This window comes from Podarcis tiliguerta (assembly GCF_965153285.1).
Source record: "Podarcis tiliguerta genome assembly, chromosome: 4".
Taxonomy (NCBI): domain Eukaryota; kingdom Metazoa; phylum Chordata; class Lepidosauria; order Squamata; family Lacertidae; genus Podarcis; species Podarcis tiliguerta.
Window position 1 is genome coordinate 26,595,799 of NC_139537.1, and position 17,130 is coordinate 26,612,928.

Below are 17,130 nucleotides of genomic sequence, written 5' to 3' on the forward strand. Positions count from 1 at the left end.
AGAATAAAGGGTCAAGGTACTTGTCAGCCAGGATTAGTGGGAGAAAGGGGTGCATAACCAATCACATACTTTGTGATTCTTTGCTCCAAATTCTCCCACCCTCATTTGCTTGTTAGGTAGAATCACTACCAGTTTTAGATTCTAGCTGTTAAGAGAAAAAGCTTTGAGGAAGGGCATTTGCAGAGAAGTTGCAAAGAGAAGTGCTGAACATGCTACTCGCTGATTCTCATCTACAAATGCTTCCCAAACCCTACACAAGATTTGCAAGGGAAATGGGGGATTGGGAAAGCGATTTGCATGCCTATCAGGACTGCAGTCTTTGTAAATTTTTTGTTCCTTTGAGGTTTAATGTGAAACAGTCTTACATTTCTTATGCAAACGTACAAGGTTATACTAGTAAAGGTAAAGGGACCCCTGACCATTAGGTGCAGTCGTGGCCGAATCTGGGCTTGCGGCGCTCATCTCGCTTTATTGGCCGAGGGAGCCGGCGTACAGCTTCCGGGTCATGTGGCCAGCATGACTAAGCCGCTTCTAGCGAACCAGAGCAGCACACGGAAACGCTGTTTACCTTCCCACTGGAGCAGTACCTGTTGATCTACTTGCGCTTTGATGTGCTTTCGAACTGCTAGGTTGGCAGGAGCAGGGACCGAGCTCACCCCGTTGCGGGGATTTGAACCGCGACCTTCTGATTGGCAAGTCCTAGGCTCTGTGATTTAACCCACAGCGCCACCCACGTCCCCTTATACAAGCCCTATACAAATTGTGTAAAATAAAACTTTTATGTCCATGATTTTGAAAAAGTTATTAGTAGTCATTGCATACCTCTTCAAAAATATTTTGAAGATTACCGTAGGTTTTACATATGCATCAAAACACCAGCATGGAGTTTGGATCCCAGTATATAGCATATTCACTAAAATCATGAAAATGTACCAATTGAATGATATTTTTGGCAATGACTGCCAATACCACTAGGATCATTTTTCAGATCAGAGTAACCAAGGGACTTACAAAAGCTTTTCATTTGCTAAAATATTCAAGAGGCATTGCTTGAGAGTTTGAATTACACTTGAGAAATTTTCTGAGGAATGTACTGCAGTGATGTAGTCAGAATCAGTAAGGGCTAGGCCCTTTAAAATATTTTAAAATGCTCTATGACATTTGCTTTTCAGGGGAACCTCCTATTAAAAGAAAATTGCTGCCTGAATTTGAGCGGTCAGAAGAACGCAACAAAGCATCTTTGAAACCTTCAAAAAGTTATCCGGAGGGTAATCTTTATATTTCATGATTTCTTCAGTTAATCAGAAGTATTGTATTTGTAGTTTTCCTTTGCCTTCTATAATTCAAACATTTCAACATATAATTAAATTTTCTCAGGGTCAATGTAAGAATCCTATTTTGCATATTGACCTCATCCTCATGAAATTACATGCCTTATTGTGTGTATATGGTATACAAACGCTGCTTAAGATTTATAATCCACATTTCAATTATTCCGGATGCTTCATACTGATAAATTCAGCTATTATAAAGCAGTTTATCATTGAAGTTTACCAGATCACTGCTGCATATTTGCCCCTGCAGCTTATTACAGGCAGGTGAATTTAAAACAATACCATTTGTGTGCCCTTGATGCAGTAAAATAAATATTGATTGACACTTTTTTCTGCAGAGAGAACTGTGTAGACCTGGCAAGTGCAGTTTTCATATGGATGAAATTTCTTATTTTACACAATGATTAAAAGTGCAGGGACTCTTCCTGCCTTTGCATTTAACTCTTACAGTACTTTTGAGAAGTGAATAGAGTTCCAGTAACAACGCTATTTCCCCCAGTATTTTTAATATGGATGCAAAAACGATATCTGTTAGTTTCTATTTCAATAAATTTTATTTTTCACCAGTTCATACAAATATTGAAATCTAAAATACCTTGGGGGAGATTTCACGAAAAATTCATTATAGCAAATACATGAACATGATTTTGTAGGTGTGTTATCATGATAATGAATGTAGAATTCTACATTATTCTTTTACAAATTATGTAATGTAGCTTTGATATACGGCTTCATTTTTCTTCAGGTATAGTGAACGACAGAAAAAAGTTCACCTACAATATTCCTTTAAAGCCAGTGGTCTGTGGCCCTTTAAGGTAAGGAAAATATATTTTTTAAAAATCAGATAACCTCTTTAACTGTGTACATAGCAGGACTTCTTTTCTCCAGACATAGGTTCCTTATGCTTTATCTGTAACTATTTCTGAATATCATCTAAGTTTAAAAACCAACTATCCAATAGTACACCAGGCAGGTATGAGGAGAAACTTCAGAATCCTTACTTGAACTTTGGTCTGATTTCTGGACATGGCATTCATGAGGAGGGTTGCCTAGCAGGCTCTGTAATTCTGGTTTTCCTTCCTTCCTTGGAGGGGCACACTGCTATGTCATAACATTTGCTTGTACGTTCCACTCCTCCACTGAATGAGAATGATGGAACATACAGCCTTGTCCTTAAGTCAAACCTGGCTGCTGGAGTGTGGGACTTCTGTGGATTGTGTTTGTGGAGTCACCCAAGCAGTCTAATGACACTGACCTACCTTTCCCACTCTGAAGTTACTTTTCCCCTTTATTCTATCCTTGTAATTTTTAAAAGAATTGATATTTTGAAGTTAATTATTCCATGGCTCTTTGTGTTGATCTTGTGTTTATTGCATTCAACAAGTCTGGAATTCAGTGTGTTCCCTGTCTATTCTGGCTGGCTGCTTTATATATAGGCTTGGCTGACCAGAGAACAGATCACAGTAAGTCCACCTTTCCAGGTTATTAATGTAATTAAATCATCTACCAAAATGAAATTGGTGTGCAGTACTGGTAGTAGCCAACTATGCTTATCTTGTAGCTGTCAGGTCAAACAGCAATTTTTTTTGGGGGGGGGGGCAGGAATGATTTGCTTTTGCTAGTGTTTGTTAGTACAAAATTTCTTACCAAAATTTCTTCAGTTCTACAGAGAATGGCAAGAACTTCTGGATCTATTCAAGACCAAAATGTTAAAGTATTAAAATCTGAAAGGTCTCAGCAACTTATTTCCAAGCAGTCTTCAAATATACCAATATTATTTTTTTACTTATTCTAGTAAGACCTTAACTGAGGAAAGGAAGAAAGCAGAAAATACAGCAAAGAAACCTGCCAAAATCTTTGCACCACCTTTTAAAACAAAAGCAAATGCTTCCGAGGATAAACGAGGTAACAGCAAAGAATCCGTCTTAATGGACAACAAAAGTTTTAATCGAATGGAAGAGCTTCATCTTACAAAAGTTAACCAGAGCACTACTGAAACAGAAGGCAATATCTTTGAAGATAATAATTCCATGCAAATATCGGCTCTGAATTCAGAATCCAGAGATACAAATTCAGGTATGTTTAGGTGTGTACACATGTATTTGTGAACATTTGTTTAATTACTATGATAATTTATTCACAAATTGTTTCTGATAAGGTTACCTTCTCTGTGACGTTTCACAGAGGCTAAATTGCAGAGATCTTTGGAGATGAGTGTGAAGTACTCCTTTCTGTCCCCTCAACTAATATTTTTAGAGAGGGACGGTATCCAGTTCCTCTTTTGCTGCTGTAAGGTAAAGAGCTATTACTAAAACCTGATCCTCTCCATGGAAATGGAGGCCAAGGGGGAAGTTGATATTTGTATCCACTTGTCAGCTTGCAATGTGATTTTTAATAATATGCTGTTATGGAATACAGTTGAAGATTTTGTCATTAAACTTCGGTCTTAAAAATTTGTCTTTAATAACAGCAACATTAAATTTGGTGGCCCCAGTGCAGGAATGGGGAACCTGTGGCATTTAAGATGTAGATGGACTCCAACTCCCTTCAGCGCTAGCCAGCTTGGCTAATGGCCAGGAATATGGAAGTTGTATGATAATATCTGGAGGGGCCAAATTCCACATCCCTGCTTTAATGCAAAAATAAAGACATGTGTGATGGTCTATCAGTAAATAATTATTAGATATTGTTTAATAATGTTTTCTTTAAAACTTTTAAAGATACTCTTTGGATTAACATTTCTACATGGAAATGTCTAAAAATACAATACTATCCTCCTGTGTATGTTTGGAATTTCTACTTTAAATTGAAATACGTTCTTTAGGACTTGATCGATATGTTTCTTTAACAGATTTAACAAAAATAATAGCAAATCTTCAATATGCAAGAAATCTACAAGAAATCAGAATTATAAAGAAACAAAGCCAGAGAATTCATCCACAACCGGGCAGCCTGTACCTTGTGAAAACATCTGCTCCTTGCAGAGTTCCTCTGAAAGCAGCGGTGGGAGAGAAATCGCCTGGTTCTTTCACCAGCGATCAGGTACCTGCACTTTATTGCCTGGTTGGATTATCCTATCTCAGTATGATGACGTGCTGGCCTGGTTTGGACCTAATGATAAACAATGGTTTTGCTTCTTATCCAAACCCTAAACTGCAGTTCATTTTAACTGGCTAGTTGAAACAAGCCAGCTTCATGAATTTACTTGTTTCAGCTGACCACAGTTAAGACTGACCATAGTTTGTAAGCACTCAGACACAGTGGCGTAGCGTGGGGGGTGCAGGGGGGGCCGGCCGCACCGGGTGCAACATCTGGGGGTTAGGGTTAGGGGGCGCAAATCCACGAGTTAGGGGGCGCAAATCTACGGGTTAGGGGGTGCAAATTACTTGCCTGCCCCGGGTGCTGACAACCCACGCTACATCACTGCTCAGACATAACATATAATTGAAATTAGCGTAAAACAAAAACAAAACCTTCTCTTCCTTGCCATGCTGGAAGACGAAGTGTCTGAGCCCAAGGTCCACTGTGACTCATTCCCATAAGGCAGTGGTAACCAACTTGGTGCCCTCCAGAGGTTGTTGGAGTCCCAACACCCATCAACCCCAGCCAGCATGCTCAGTGGTCAAGGATGTGGGTAATTGTAGTCCAACATCTGGAGGACACAAAGTTATAGCTTCCATAATGCAACCATAGTTATCATTAGGTCTGAACAAGGCTGTTTTCCAGTCATGAACCTGTTCCGTCAACATGATGATTTGGTCTAGAATGCCAAATAGAGCTTGGCCACGTATATTTAGTCTCTGCTGCCTGACAGCAATAACTTAAATCCTTACAAGAGATCCTGATCCTGCAAGAAATTTAATTTACTCAATGTGCAATTATATCTATGCTCTATTTCTTAAGTTTTGTGTGTGTGTGTGCAAATGGTGTTGAATTTAATATAAATGCCCATTGTAGTTTGAACAAAATAAAATATAAAATAAAATAAAATAATAAAAAAATTCCTTCCAGTAGCACCTTAGAGACCAATTAAGTTAGTTATTGGTATGAGCTTTCGTGTGCATGCACACTTCTTCAGATGCACTCACGAAAGCTCATACCAATACCTAACTTAGTTGGTCTCTTAGGTGCTACTGGAAGGAATTATTTTATTTTATTTCTTTATTTTATTTATTTTATTTTGTTTCGACTACTGCAGACCAACATGGCTAACTACCTGTATTGTAGTTTGAGACCTGATTATATTGTATATTGCCTTTCTTCCTGGACTTTCACAGGACTTTAAATTGACCTGCTAAGACAGAGTAACTGAGCCCTTTCCATGAAGAACCCATGTCTTATTTATTCTAGACTTCATCTTGAATTTCCACTTTAAGAAATACAGAAATTTCTAAGAAATGTATATTGATGTGTAAATAATGGGCATATTTAATAACACTAAAATATTCAACTTGTCTCTTACCATTGCAGTTGTATGCATTTGGCATTTCCAAGCAGTGCCTAAAAATAAGTAGCAGAAATGCAGAAGATTTTCAATTTATCATCCAGGATTTTTTCAGTAGAGATTATTTTCTAGAAGAACGTGGAATACAACTGGCGGATGGTGGATATCTTATTCCAAATGATGAGGGAAAGGCAGGAAAAGAAGAATTCTACAGGTATCATAGAATATTATAGTTTGAAGGGACCCTAGGGTCATCTAGTCCAACCTCCTGCAATACAGGAATCTCAGCTAAAACCTCATCCTGTTGAGGTTTTGCATGTTTAAATATTAAGTGAATTATTATGAACCTCAAATAATGTCTTAGTGTTGAAGTACTTAACTTTTTATATATTGAGATGAAAAAGAAAATTTAAAGAAGCTGTTTTTGCGTAATTCATTAGTAAATTAAACACCTGGGTACTCTGCTGTCCTCTGTAGAAAACTATAATTGATAGAATTTTGACAGTGCTGATAATAAGGAATTTAAATAATAGATGTCAAAACTTATGCAAACTAGTTTTGAGTACATTTTAACAATCTGCCTTTTGAAAATGTTTATTTAATCTCCTTATTCTCAGCCTCACTTGAAAAAGCAGTTCTGTTTAATAAATAATAAAAGCAATGTTATTTCTGCAAGCTACCGTTTCTTTAAAATGGTAATTACCAATGTGTGTTAATCACAAAGCATATCCACCAGGAATATTATAATTTTTTGTTGCTGTCTTCATAGGTTTTTCCAGTCCAAATCTTAAATAGGAAAGCTGATCCGATTACAGTTGTGCACTTTTGAGTCTAGTCAAGCATACACTTTCCTATTGAAATGAAGGGATATAAATGTGTTTAACTGTGGCTTGTTTGTAGCCGATTATATTAGAGGGTTACTTAGCTATTTTGCTATTATTTGTAATGGGTCACCTCAAAACAGTCATTTAAAAGCTTGAGTTGTTATGGTAGTTGCTACTTTGAGGTACTATTCTTACGACTTGATATCTCTTAACATGATGAATTTTCTGATAATTTCCCACAGGGCTTTGTGTGATACACCTGGCGTGGATCCTAAGCTAATTTCAAAGGCTTGGGTCTACAATCATTATAAGTGGATTGTGTGGAAACTAGCAGCTATGGAAGTTGCATTTCCACAGGAATTTGCCAATAAATGTTTGACTCCGGAAAGACTACTACTTCAGCTAAAGTACAGGTATAGTATAGATTAAGATTTGGAATGTGGTAAGCCATGTGTCCCCCATTTTATATTTGTGCAGCTGGTTCTTCCTGCCAAAATGTAGAGCTTTACATTTGTCCCTATTGAAATTCGTTTTGTTAGTTTGGGCTCAGTTCTCCAGTCTGTTAAGGTCATGTTGAATCCTGATTCTGTCTTCAGAGACTCCCCCTCCCAGTTTGGAGTCACTGCAAATTTGAGGAGCATCCCCTTAATAAGGGGGCGCGGGTGGCGCTGTGGGTAAAAGCCTCAGTGCTTAGGGCTTGCCGATCGAAAGGTCGGCGGTTTGAATCCCCGCGGCGGGGTGAGCTCCCGTTGCTCAGTCCTGCGCCTGCCAACCTAGCAGTTTGAAAGCACCCCCGGGTGCAAGTAGATAAATAGGGACCGCTTACTGGTGGGAAGGTAAATGGCGTTTCCGTGTGCCGTGCTGGCTCGCCAGATGCGGCTTTGTCACGCTGGCCACGTGACCCGGAAGTGTCTCCGGACAGTGCTGGCCCCCGGCCTCTTAAGTGAGATGGGCGCACAACCCTAGAGTCTGTCAAGACTGGCCCGTACCTTTACCTTACCTAGTTTATAAAGAACAACAACGGGTCCAGGACAGAACCTTGTGGCACCCCACTTGTAAATTTATCCCAGGTTGATGAGAAACAGTTAGAGAGTACTCTTTGGATTTGGTCAGTCTACTAGCTCCTAATCCACCTAACAGTAATCTTGTCTAGTCCACATTTTACCAGCTTCTCCACAAGAATATAGTGGAGGGCTTTGTCAAATCAAGATACACTATGTCCACAGTATTCCCCTGATCCACCAAGTTTGTAACTCTTATCAAAAAAAGAAAGGAGATTTGTCTGGCATGACTTGTTTTTGAGAAACTGATGCTGGGTCTTAGTTATCACGATACTTCCCTAACTGCTCACAGACAGACCAATTGTATTTTCTTTTTATTTCGAAAGGTATGACGTGGAAGTTGACCAAAGTCATCGCTCAGCCATCAAAAGGATAATGGAAAGAGATGATGTTGCTGCTAAAACTCTCATACTGTGCATCGCTAAAATAATATCATTGAACACAAATATGTCTCAGATCCGTGGTGATAAAAGCAGTGCTGAGGACAGCAAAAAAGACATAGCAGTGGTTGAAGTTACAGATGGCTGGTATGGAATCAAGGCTGTCCTAGACCCTCCCCTCCAATCACTATTGTGTAGAAAGAGGCTGACTGTGGGCCAAAAGATTGTTGTACATGGAGCAGAACTTGTGGGTTCTCAGGAGGCAAGCACTCCACTGGAAGCGCCAGAATCTCTTATGCTGAAGGTAAAATGGATATTTGTGGTACTCTTTTTTGAAAAAAGACAGGGCCATCTGCAACACCTAAAATATGAAAAACAAGTCCAGAAAGTTAGAGAACCAACAGAGAATGTATTTATGACCTGTAAGCCACTATTTGTTTCTGAAGCAAGTAGCAGCTTGAAATATAATTGCCTCTCTCAAAGTTGTTTTATAAAGTTTGCCATTACTGAACTTATTATCATGGATCACCTGCTAAACTGTCGTAAACAGCATTTGAGAACCAGCGTTGCAGGCTATGAATCATTTGATCTGTATTTTTATTGACTGGTGGTTCAGCCAAAACTAACTTCAGGTCCACAAGTGTGTGGCAAATGGTAGTACCTTATATATGCTGCATTATAGCAATCATATTTGTAGATATGTGATATTTTGTTTTAGATTTCAGCTAACAGCACTCGACGCGCGCGATGGTATGCCAAATTAGGATACCATCGGGATCCCCGGCCATTCTCTTTGTCTTTGTCATCCCTCCTTATTGATGGTGGGACAGTTGGTTGCATTGATGTCATCGTTCAAAGACTTTATCCCATACAGGTAAAGTACTGTAGCTTGCAATAACTTTCAAGCACTTTCAACTATTACTTTAAACCAGATCTAAGACTTAAGCAGATAAAATCTAAAACTAAGTAACTAATATTCATTTTCAATGAATATTTATTGCAGTGGATGGAAAAAACAGCAGGTTCCTATGTGTTTCGTAACTGTCGAGCTGAAGAAAGAGAAGCTGCAAAGCATGCTGAGAATCGACAAAAAGCCCTGGAAGCATTGCTTGCAAAAATACAAGCTGAATTTGAAAAGAATGAAGGTGAAATAAAAACGTTAGCTGTTTAATTGTTATTCGAATGCTAAATGTTGCCTCAGCTTGAGTTTCTAAACAGACTTTAATTCATACAATAATATTCTGCTTCTTGAACCCAGTCCAAAAGTGCACATAGAAGCAGAGTTTCCACATAAAGGGCTTGATGGTGTACCAACAGTTCCATACAGAAAACTGATTAGATTCAGAAATGCTCTAATCTATGGCCACAAAAGTTTTACTGCTAAAGTTCAGTGGTGGTCTGTCTGTGTCCCACATGATTGCTGCCATTGAAGATGAGAAACTGTGCAAAATGTGATTTTCAGCATCCTGGTAGAGATGAGTTTCAAAAATTACATGCCACAAGGCAGTTGGGGGCAGAAAGTGGAGGGAATAGGTAAATGAGCACAGCCAAGGGCAAGGGGCACTGTAGATTAGAGGAGGGGCAAATTGAGAATAACAGCAGGAATGGGCCAGGCTCAGAAGTTCCTCTCACTGTGCATTTTCTGGACTGAAATTGTTTCCTCCCCACCTGCTAGCCCTGAAGCAGAAAAAAAACACGGACATCTGTCTACAGCATTATTTTATTTTATTGCTGCAGTTGTGCTAATAGCAGCTTTGTGGCGTTTTTTTTATATCCAGCAAAGAGCAGGGGAAATGGTCATAAGCACCCACTGCCCCTTGCACTGCTGCTCCAGTCAAAATTTTTGAAAGACAGCAGATCAGATCATAGAGCTCTCATGATCTGGTTCTTAACAAATGTGGGTTTCTCTTACAAGTACGGTAGGCAAGACATCAATAAAATAAAATTAGTGCTACTTGCTATTCTCTGGAAACAACTCAACCTTACAGACTCTTGTCACCGCTTCTGTGTCCCATCATGGTTCACCAGACTGCTTTTAATGGTTTCATCCTTTTGCCAGGGATGTCTTCATGTTTGGGGGCTTGTCACTCAGACTAAACACATTCCGGAATTTGTAGGCTTACCTGGGCTAAATATTCAGGGTGGTAATTGATCATTTCAAAATAAAATGCCAGTCATTCTTAGTACCTTTAATGGAGTCTTTAGTATTATTCTTTATCATTGTTTTCTGGTGGTTATAAACTCATGCAAACTTTTAAAAAACTAGATGGCGGCAAAAGAGTACTGCGATCCCGCACGTTAACCAGACAACAGATTCGCTCTCTGCAAGATGGGGCAGAACTTTACGAGGCAGTTCTTAACGCTGCTGATCCAGCTTACCTGGAAGTAAGAATGTTTCAAATAACTTAACATTATTTCTACTCTTATATCAACTTACAAAGTTCTTCACATTAAATTATGACTGAGTTCTAGAGCTGATCAGTTTATGTAAATGTAAACTTGAATGTAGAATAATTTGGGGTGCATGTGGAAATGGGTATTTGAAAATACGTTATAGATAACATAGATATGAATGTTAGTGCTTAGATTACATCTCTGCCCATATGCTGTTCTGGAGTTTGATTGCATGATGGGAGGACAGGAGTGTGAGCAGGGAGCTGAGCAGAATCTGAAATGAAACTTGAGATGTTTACAGAACACTTTGTAAGATAAAATGAAGGTATTATTTTGACTGAACTATAAAGTAAGAAAATAAGAGCCAGTTTACAGAACTGTGGATTTGTAGTGTGTGTAATTCTAGTTGTTGGGGAAGCACTGACCCGCTCTTGTGATATTGCACCAGAAAGAGAAAAGATCAAGTATCACTTGTGCTGCTTCTTTTAAATGTGAGGGGCAGTTTGTCGAAATTCAGTGGCTGTGATGGAAACTTCCTTTTCATATTTGTACATACGTTTCAGTATAACAATAACAATAAAATATAATATATTGCAGTGCTATAATAAAAATAATTGTTTGAGAGTTTTGATGTTCTGGTAAGACTAACAAAGAAAATATTTTGGTTTTACAAACTCAACATGTATTTATAGAACCGAGGCTTACAAAATATCCCCCTTGCTCCCCTGCCTGTATTTGCTAATGGACAAAGCCATATTATTGTTGTGATTTTAGAGTTATTTCAGTGAGGAGCAGTTAAAGGCCTTGAACAGTCACAGGCAGATGATAAATGATAAAAAACAATCACTGATAGAAGCCGAATTCAGGAAGGCGGTGGATTCTGCTGAGGAGGAAACCAGTTCCTGCAGAAGGGATGTAACCGCCGTACTCAAGCTACGAATTGTGGATTATAGAAAAGAAGAAAGAGGAAAAGGTTAGTAAGGTCAGAGATCCTCGTGATTCAAACATTAGATTATTCACACTGCATGATTATCTGACTTCACTGTATGAAGACTTGGATGATGCCTTACTAGAGCCAATTACCAAACTTTCAAAAAGGAGAGAAATAGTAATCATGGGGGACTTCAGCTTCCCCGATATCTGTTGGGACTCAAACTCTGCCACGAGTGTAAGGTCTGACAAATTCCTCCATTGCATCGCTGACAATTTCATTTCCCAGAAGGTGGAAGAACCAACAAGGGGGTCATCTATTTTGGACCTAGTCCTCACCAATAGGGAGGAAAATGATTGATGAAGTGCTCAGAAACTTGGGAGGAAGTGATCATGTTCTCCTGGGTTTCAGGATACAGGGGCAAGGGAAAACTGAGTGTAGTTGGACAGGCACTCAGACTTTAAGAAGGCCAGTTTCAAAAAGCTGAAGGAGCTCCTGGGAGTGATCCCATGGTCAGAAATACTCAATGAGAAGGGTCTCCAAGAAGGATGGGAGTTTCTAAAAGGAGAAATTTTGAAGGCCCAAATGCAGACAATACCAACAAGAAAGAAAAATGGAAGGCATCTAAGGAAACCAGTGTGGCTACATAAGCAGCTTCCAGATTAGTTGAGATTTAAGAAGGGCATGTATAAGAAATGGAAGAAAGGGGAAATCACAGAGGAGGAGTATACCCAAGTAGCCAACAGTTGCAGTGGGAAAGTCAGAATGAGCTCAGGCTTGCAAGAGAGGTTAGAAATTTCTTCAGCTGTGTCCAAAGTAAGAGGAAGAACAAGCAAGTGGTAGGTCCTCTGCATGGGGAACACGGAGAAATGCTATTGGGTGACAGAGAAAAAGGCGGAACTACCCCACACCTACTTTGCCTCTGCTTCACCCAAAAGGAAAGTGATGCCCAACCTGTTGATAACATATTAAATGATGTAAGGAGGGAGCTGCAGCCCAAGATAGGAAAAGAGGTAGAAAGGGAACACCTAGCTACTTTAAATGAATTCAAGTCTCCAGGGCCTGATTAGCTGCATTCAAGGGTACTAAGGGAGTTTGTGGATGTAACTTCAGAGCCTTTGTCTATCTTCTTTGAGAATTCTTGGAGAACAGGTGAGGTCCCTACAGACTGGAGGCGGGCAAATGTCCCCATCTTCAAAAAGGGTGGAAAGGAAGATCCAGGTAACTACTGACCAGTGAGCTTGACATCAATACCAGCGAAGGTCCTAGAACAGATAATTCAACAGTCGGTCTGTGAGCATTTAGAAAAGGATATTGTGATTACTAAGACCCAGCATGGGTCCTGCATGTCTTCTTTGGGTGGTCCATCTTGCTGATGAAGGGTAACATATTGTTTAATTTTACATCTTTAGAAGTAGTATTGAATATCTGGCGCCCATCATCAGACATTTTTACCCTCCTAAGGGAAGGAGGTCGGTATAGAGTCTTCCAATTATCTGCATCCCAATCCAAAGGGAAGTTGGAGACTGCCAATATACAGTTAACAGCTACCAAGAAAACTCAGTATCTGCAGTTGCCAGTAAGTATTATGGCCTGTCATTGTGAATTAACCTAAAAATTTAAGCAACATTTATAATAAATGAATAATAATGTCATTGTTCAAAATTCTTTAGGTGTCTCAAGAAACCCTGTCACAAGTTTACAGGCCAAGAGAGTGCCTGAGATTCAGCAAGCTGTTGGAACCATCTTTCCATCCTACCTGTTCGGAAGTGGATTTGGTGGGATATGTAGTTTCTCTAAGAAAAGGAACAGGTATATTAAGACTAGTGCACTGATTTATAATGAGTTAAAAAGAATCCTATTTAAGTTACCAGTCTGAATCCTTATTAAGGTTTGTAAAGAATTTTTAAAATTGGAATTTTACTGAAATCAGATTTACTGTTTTACATTTCAATTATAGTATGGTTTTAGAATCCTGTTTATAAGCATACCTAAATGACTTGTTAAAGCCAAAACATCTAATCTCAAAATGAAATCATGAACCGAAACCAGAGAAAAATATCTGGCTTTTCAGGTCAGGCATTACATACAATACCATAGGTTCTGTATTCTGGAGTTCCTATCAGACCCAAGCATTGGCAAGTCAACACACATACAAAGATCCAGAAAGCAGCAACCTGTATTTCATCAGGATAATTTAGTGACCCCACTTGGATGATCTTGTACTTTCATTTTTATGCCTGTTACTATTTGAAATCTGCTATTCTTTCGGTTCTCAAATTCTGAAAATGTATGACTCTGCTTTTATTTTTAAATTATAATCTGTAAACATTGTTCTGCCCAGCAACTATGACAAATTTCTGGAAACTCTAGCTACTTATCTCAATTAACCTCATTGCAAATGGCGTTTCCATGCGCTGCTCTGGTTCGCCAGAAGCGGCTTGGTCATGCTGGCCACGACCTGGAAGCTGTACGCTGGCTCCCTCGGCCAATAAAGCGAGATGAGCGCCGCAACCCCAGAGTCGGTCACGACTGGACCTAATTGTCAGGGGTCCCTTTACCTTTATGAGCAGAGAAAGGCAAACAGAAATCAGTTATTTCTGTACTGAGTTGCTTGGGTCAATGTGGATCTAATTCTGTAGCATAAAAGACTTGTAAATTGAACAACAAATGGCTTTTGATTATGTTCCTAAGCGGTATGAAAAGTTCTGTTTAGTTGGAAACAATGTTTTAAAAGTTAAAAGAACCAGTTAGTATGTTCAGGAATTAGGGCTGTTCTGTTTGCACAAGGATTTCCACTTCTCCCCAACCCTCTGGAGCAGATTTGGGGAGCACAGGGACACACAAGGAGAGATGATGGAGAAGAAGTTCCATTGCACAAGTAGAGGTTCTTGCACAAATGGGAAGACTTTGTGCAATCCTCTGTGAACTACATTAGGAGAAATTGCTTTAAATCGGTTTTTAAATTTCCAATTATTTAATGCATTTTAATTAGCTCACCTGATTCTTGTACTGTGTCTTGAAACGCTGCTGGTCAGATACACCTTGCTTAATGCATTCATTCTAGTAGGCTACAGGCTTTTCCCAATACAATGCTCAAAGTATATAAGCTATTATATTCAAGTTCCCCAGAATTACCTTTTGGGTTTTGTTAGGGTTAAAATGTAAACCTTTTTAAAGGTTAGTATTTTTAATTTTAAAAGTGAAGTTAATTTTTTTTGTTTCATTTCTAACATAGGTTTCTCTACACTGGTGTATCTGTCAGATGAGAATCATCATTTCATAGCAGTCCAGATCTATACAGATCTTAAGCAGCTGGCTATTGATGACATAATTATTCCTTCTATGTTGATCTCTGCAATCAACCTTCAGTGGCGACCTGAATTTAGATCAGACATCCCGACATTATTTGCTGGAGACCTTTCTGCATTCTCCTCATATCCAAAAGAAAGTCATCTCCAAGGATTTTTTAATGAACTGAGAAATACTGTAGAGGTATGTTGATCTCACCTATCCAATGCACTGAAGGTATGGGGCGGGGGAATTATGTTACCTTATACACATGGTAAGACATACTAAAGTAGCATTTAATGTTTTGACTTGTCTAGTCTTCAGTGGAAGACAATTCAATATTTTGTGAAAGCTGTTTCTCTAGTTGCCCTAATTAAAGGACATTTGCTATAGAAACACAGGTAATAGCTTGGAACACTGTGTTTTTGTTATTGTTGTTGTTTTAATGTTTTAATGTGTTCCTGACCACAAGCCTCTGTCCAGAAGTAGGATGCCAGTTGCACCCTCCAAATAAGCTATCAACTTCATGAAAGGCATTACACTATTTCTAGGGCAGTAGTTGCCAAAACATACATATTTTTTGATAAGGGTTTTTGTCCATACAAGATGTCCAGCTTCCCCAAAGCACCCATGTAGTGAAAAGCTGCAGGTCAAAGATGCAAGACCTGTTCATGCACTAGTCATGTGTTCATTCTGTACATGGAGAAGAGGTCTGCATGATTTGGTCTCCAGTCCAATCTGCTGCTTATATAAACAACAAAATGTGAATGCCAGTATTTTTGGCACTGGACATAGGCATTGCCTGTAACTATACATATGATCTATGTATAGGGTCAGTTTTCCCAAGTGATCAAATGTCTTTCGTTCATTCATTTTGTGTATTGCCCTTCATCTGAAGATCTCAAGGGCAGTTCATAGAATAAACATGAGAACAAAACCAGAAACACCCCCCAAAACACATGTGAAAGCACATCGTATGTTGATCAGCCAAAGGTCTAGTTGAAGAGAAGCGTTTTTGCCCGAGACCCAAAGATGTTTAATGAAGGTGCCACACAAATCGGGCCTAGGGAGAGCATTCCACAGATGTGAAGCCACTGCAGAAAAGGCCCGTTCTCATGTTGCCAGCTTCTGGACCTCTCCTGGAAGAAGAGGCACATGAAGAAGTCCTTGCATGATGATCTCAGGGTCTGTGTCAGTTTATATGGGGAGAGGTGGTTCTTGAGGTATTGCAGTCCTGAGTATCTACAGCATACCATATTCATTATGTTAAAAATCAATAGCAAAGTTGTTGTTTTTAAAGTAAAAACTATATATTTTTTTCCTGCAGAATAGCAGCTGCTTTGGCAAAGATGCACAATGCAAACTGATGAATTTGCTACAAACAGATGACCCACAAACATTTAACTTGCCCCAAGAATGTGGCTTGGATCCCATTTCTCAGAAATCTGATAAAGGAAATAAACATTCCGTAAGTTTTTATTAATCTATTATGATGATTATATTTACCAGTATAATCAACTTAAATATCAGCCAGCATATTTAACCATCTCAAGTGAGTACAAATACCTCAAGGATGGTGGTGGAGTAATGATTAGTTCAGATGTCTTTGAATGGCAGTAGTCACTGACAGAATTTAATTCTCCCCCCCCCCCCTTTTAATTAGATTGCAACTCCTAGCAGTGGACTATGGCATCAGAGTCCTTTGTCACTTGGGAAGCTAGATTCAAAGCCACCGGTATCTCTAGGGTCAGCAAAAACAACAGCGGAACTACAAGAAACCCCTCGGAACTGTAAGAAAAGAAGAGCAATGGACCTGCTTAGTCGAGTACCTTCCCCACCACCAGTGAAGACCAACTGTATATTTATTTCTCCATCTCTGAAAAGGGCATTTCAGCCCCCCCGAAGTTCCGGCACTCAACTTGAAAAGTCACTGAAAAGAACAGCATGTTATAATAAAAAATCTGCCCTGAGAGGGTCTAGTGAGACTGGTTCTCCTCTTGAAAATAACTTTGTTGCTGACGAGGAGCTTGCAATGATAAATACACAAGCCCTCGTAAGTAGTTTTCCAGAAGATACAGGTTAATTTGGTGGGTACAATTGTGTATTCCATACCCACGGCTCTTCCTGTCAGCCTTTTAGTAAGGAATAATTCCAATATTCTGGTAAAACATATATTGCAGGACTGTAAGGAGAGTACTGAGGCTGCTACAAAGGAGAGAAATGGAACAAATACTTCCATTAGCTGTGCAGAAGAAGTTCCAAAGACAAAGGAAAGTACTTATAAATGCCCCTGTACATTTAAATATTTAAGCAATCTTTGTAAATGTTATAAGTGTTTTGTACAGGCTTGTCTGTGTATTACTCATTTCAATTCAGAATAAAGCTTAGTGTGATTATGTATGCTCTACCGAATAGATTATGAAGAATCCAGTAAGAATGGCTGTAAATTTTAAAAATCCTGTCATGTTGCG

General features: G+C 39.1%; 1 protein-coding gene across 1 annotated transcript in view; it reads left to right on the top strand.

Annotated features, from left to right (window-relative positions):
• The window catches only part of BRCA2 (BRCA2 DNA repair associated), a 30,461-nt gene extending 13,404 nt beyond the window's left edge, over positions 1 to 17,057 (top strand). The window contains exons 10-25 of the mRNA XM_083436982.1: positions 1,173 to 1,268; positions 2,080 to 2,149; positions 3,130 to 3,410; positions 4,186 to 4,376; positions 5,805 to 5,992; positions 6,845 to 7,015; positions 7,990 to 8,347; positions 8,762 to 8,917; positions 9,047 to 9,188; positions 10,310 to 10,428; positions 11,212 to 11,410; positions 12,781 to 12,947; positions 13,042 to 13,180; positions 14,607 to 14,863; positions 15,987 to 16,127; positions 16,323 to 17,057. Coding sequence (XP_083293108.1) covers positions 1,173 to 1,268; positions 2,080 to 2,149; positions 3,130 to 3,410; positions 4,186 to 4,376; positions 5,805 to 5,992; positions 6,845 to 7,015; positions 7,990 to 8,347; positions 8,762 to 8,917; positions 9,047 to 9,188; positions 10,310 to 10,428; positions 11,212 to 11,410; positions 12,781 to 12,947; positions 13,042 to 13,180; positions 14,607 to 14,863; positions 15,987 to 16,127; positions 16,323 to 16,742 — 3,095 coding nt within the window. The 3' untranslated portion in view covers positions 16,743 to 17,057. The remainder of the gene's footprint in view (positions 1 to 1,172; positions 1,269 to 2,079; positions 2,150 to 3,129; positions 3,411 to 4,185; positions 4,377 to 5,804; positions 5,993 to 6,844; positions 7,016 to 7,989; positions 8,348 to 8,761; positions 8,918 to 9,046; positions 9,189 to 10,309; positions 10,429 to 11,211; positions 11,411 to 12,780; positions 12,948 to 13,041; positions 13,181 to 14,606; positions 14,864 to 15,986; positions 16,128 to 16,322) is intronic.
• The last annotated feature ends 73 nt before the right edge of the window (positions 17,058 to 17,130 follow it).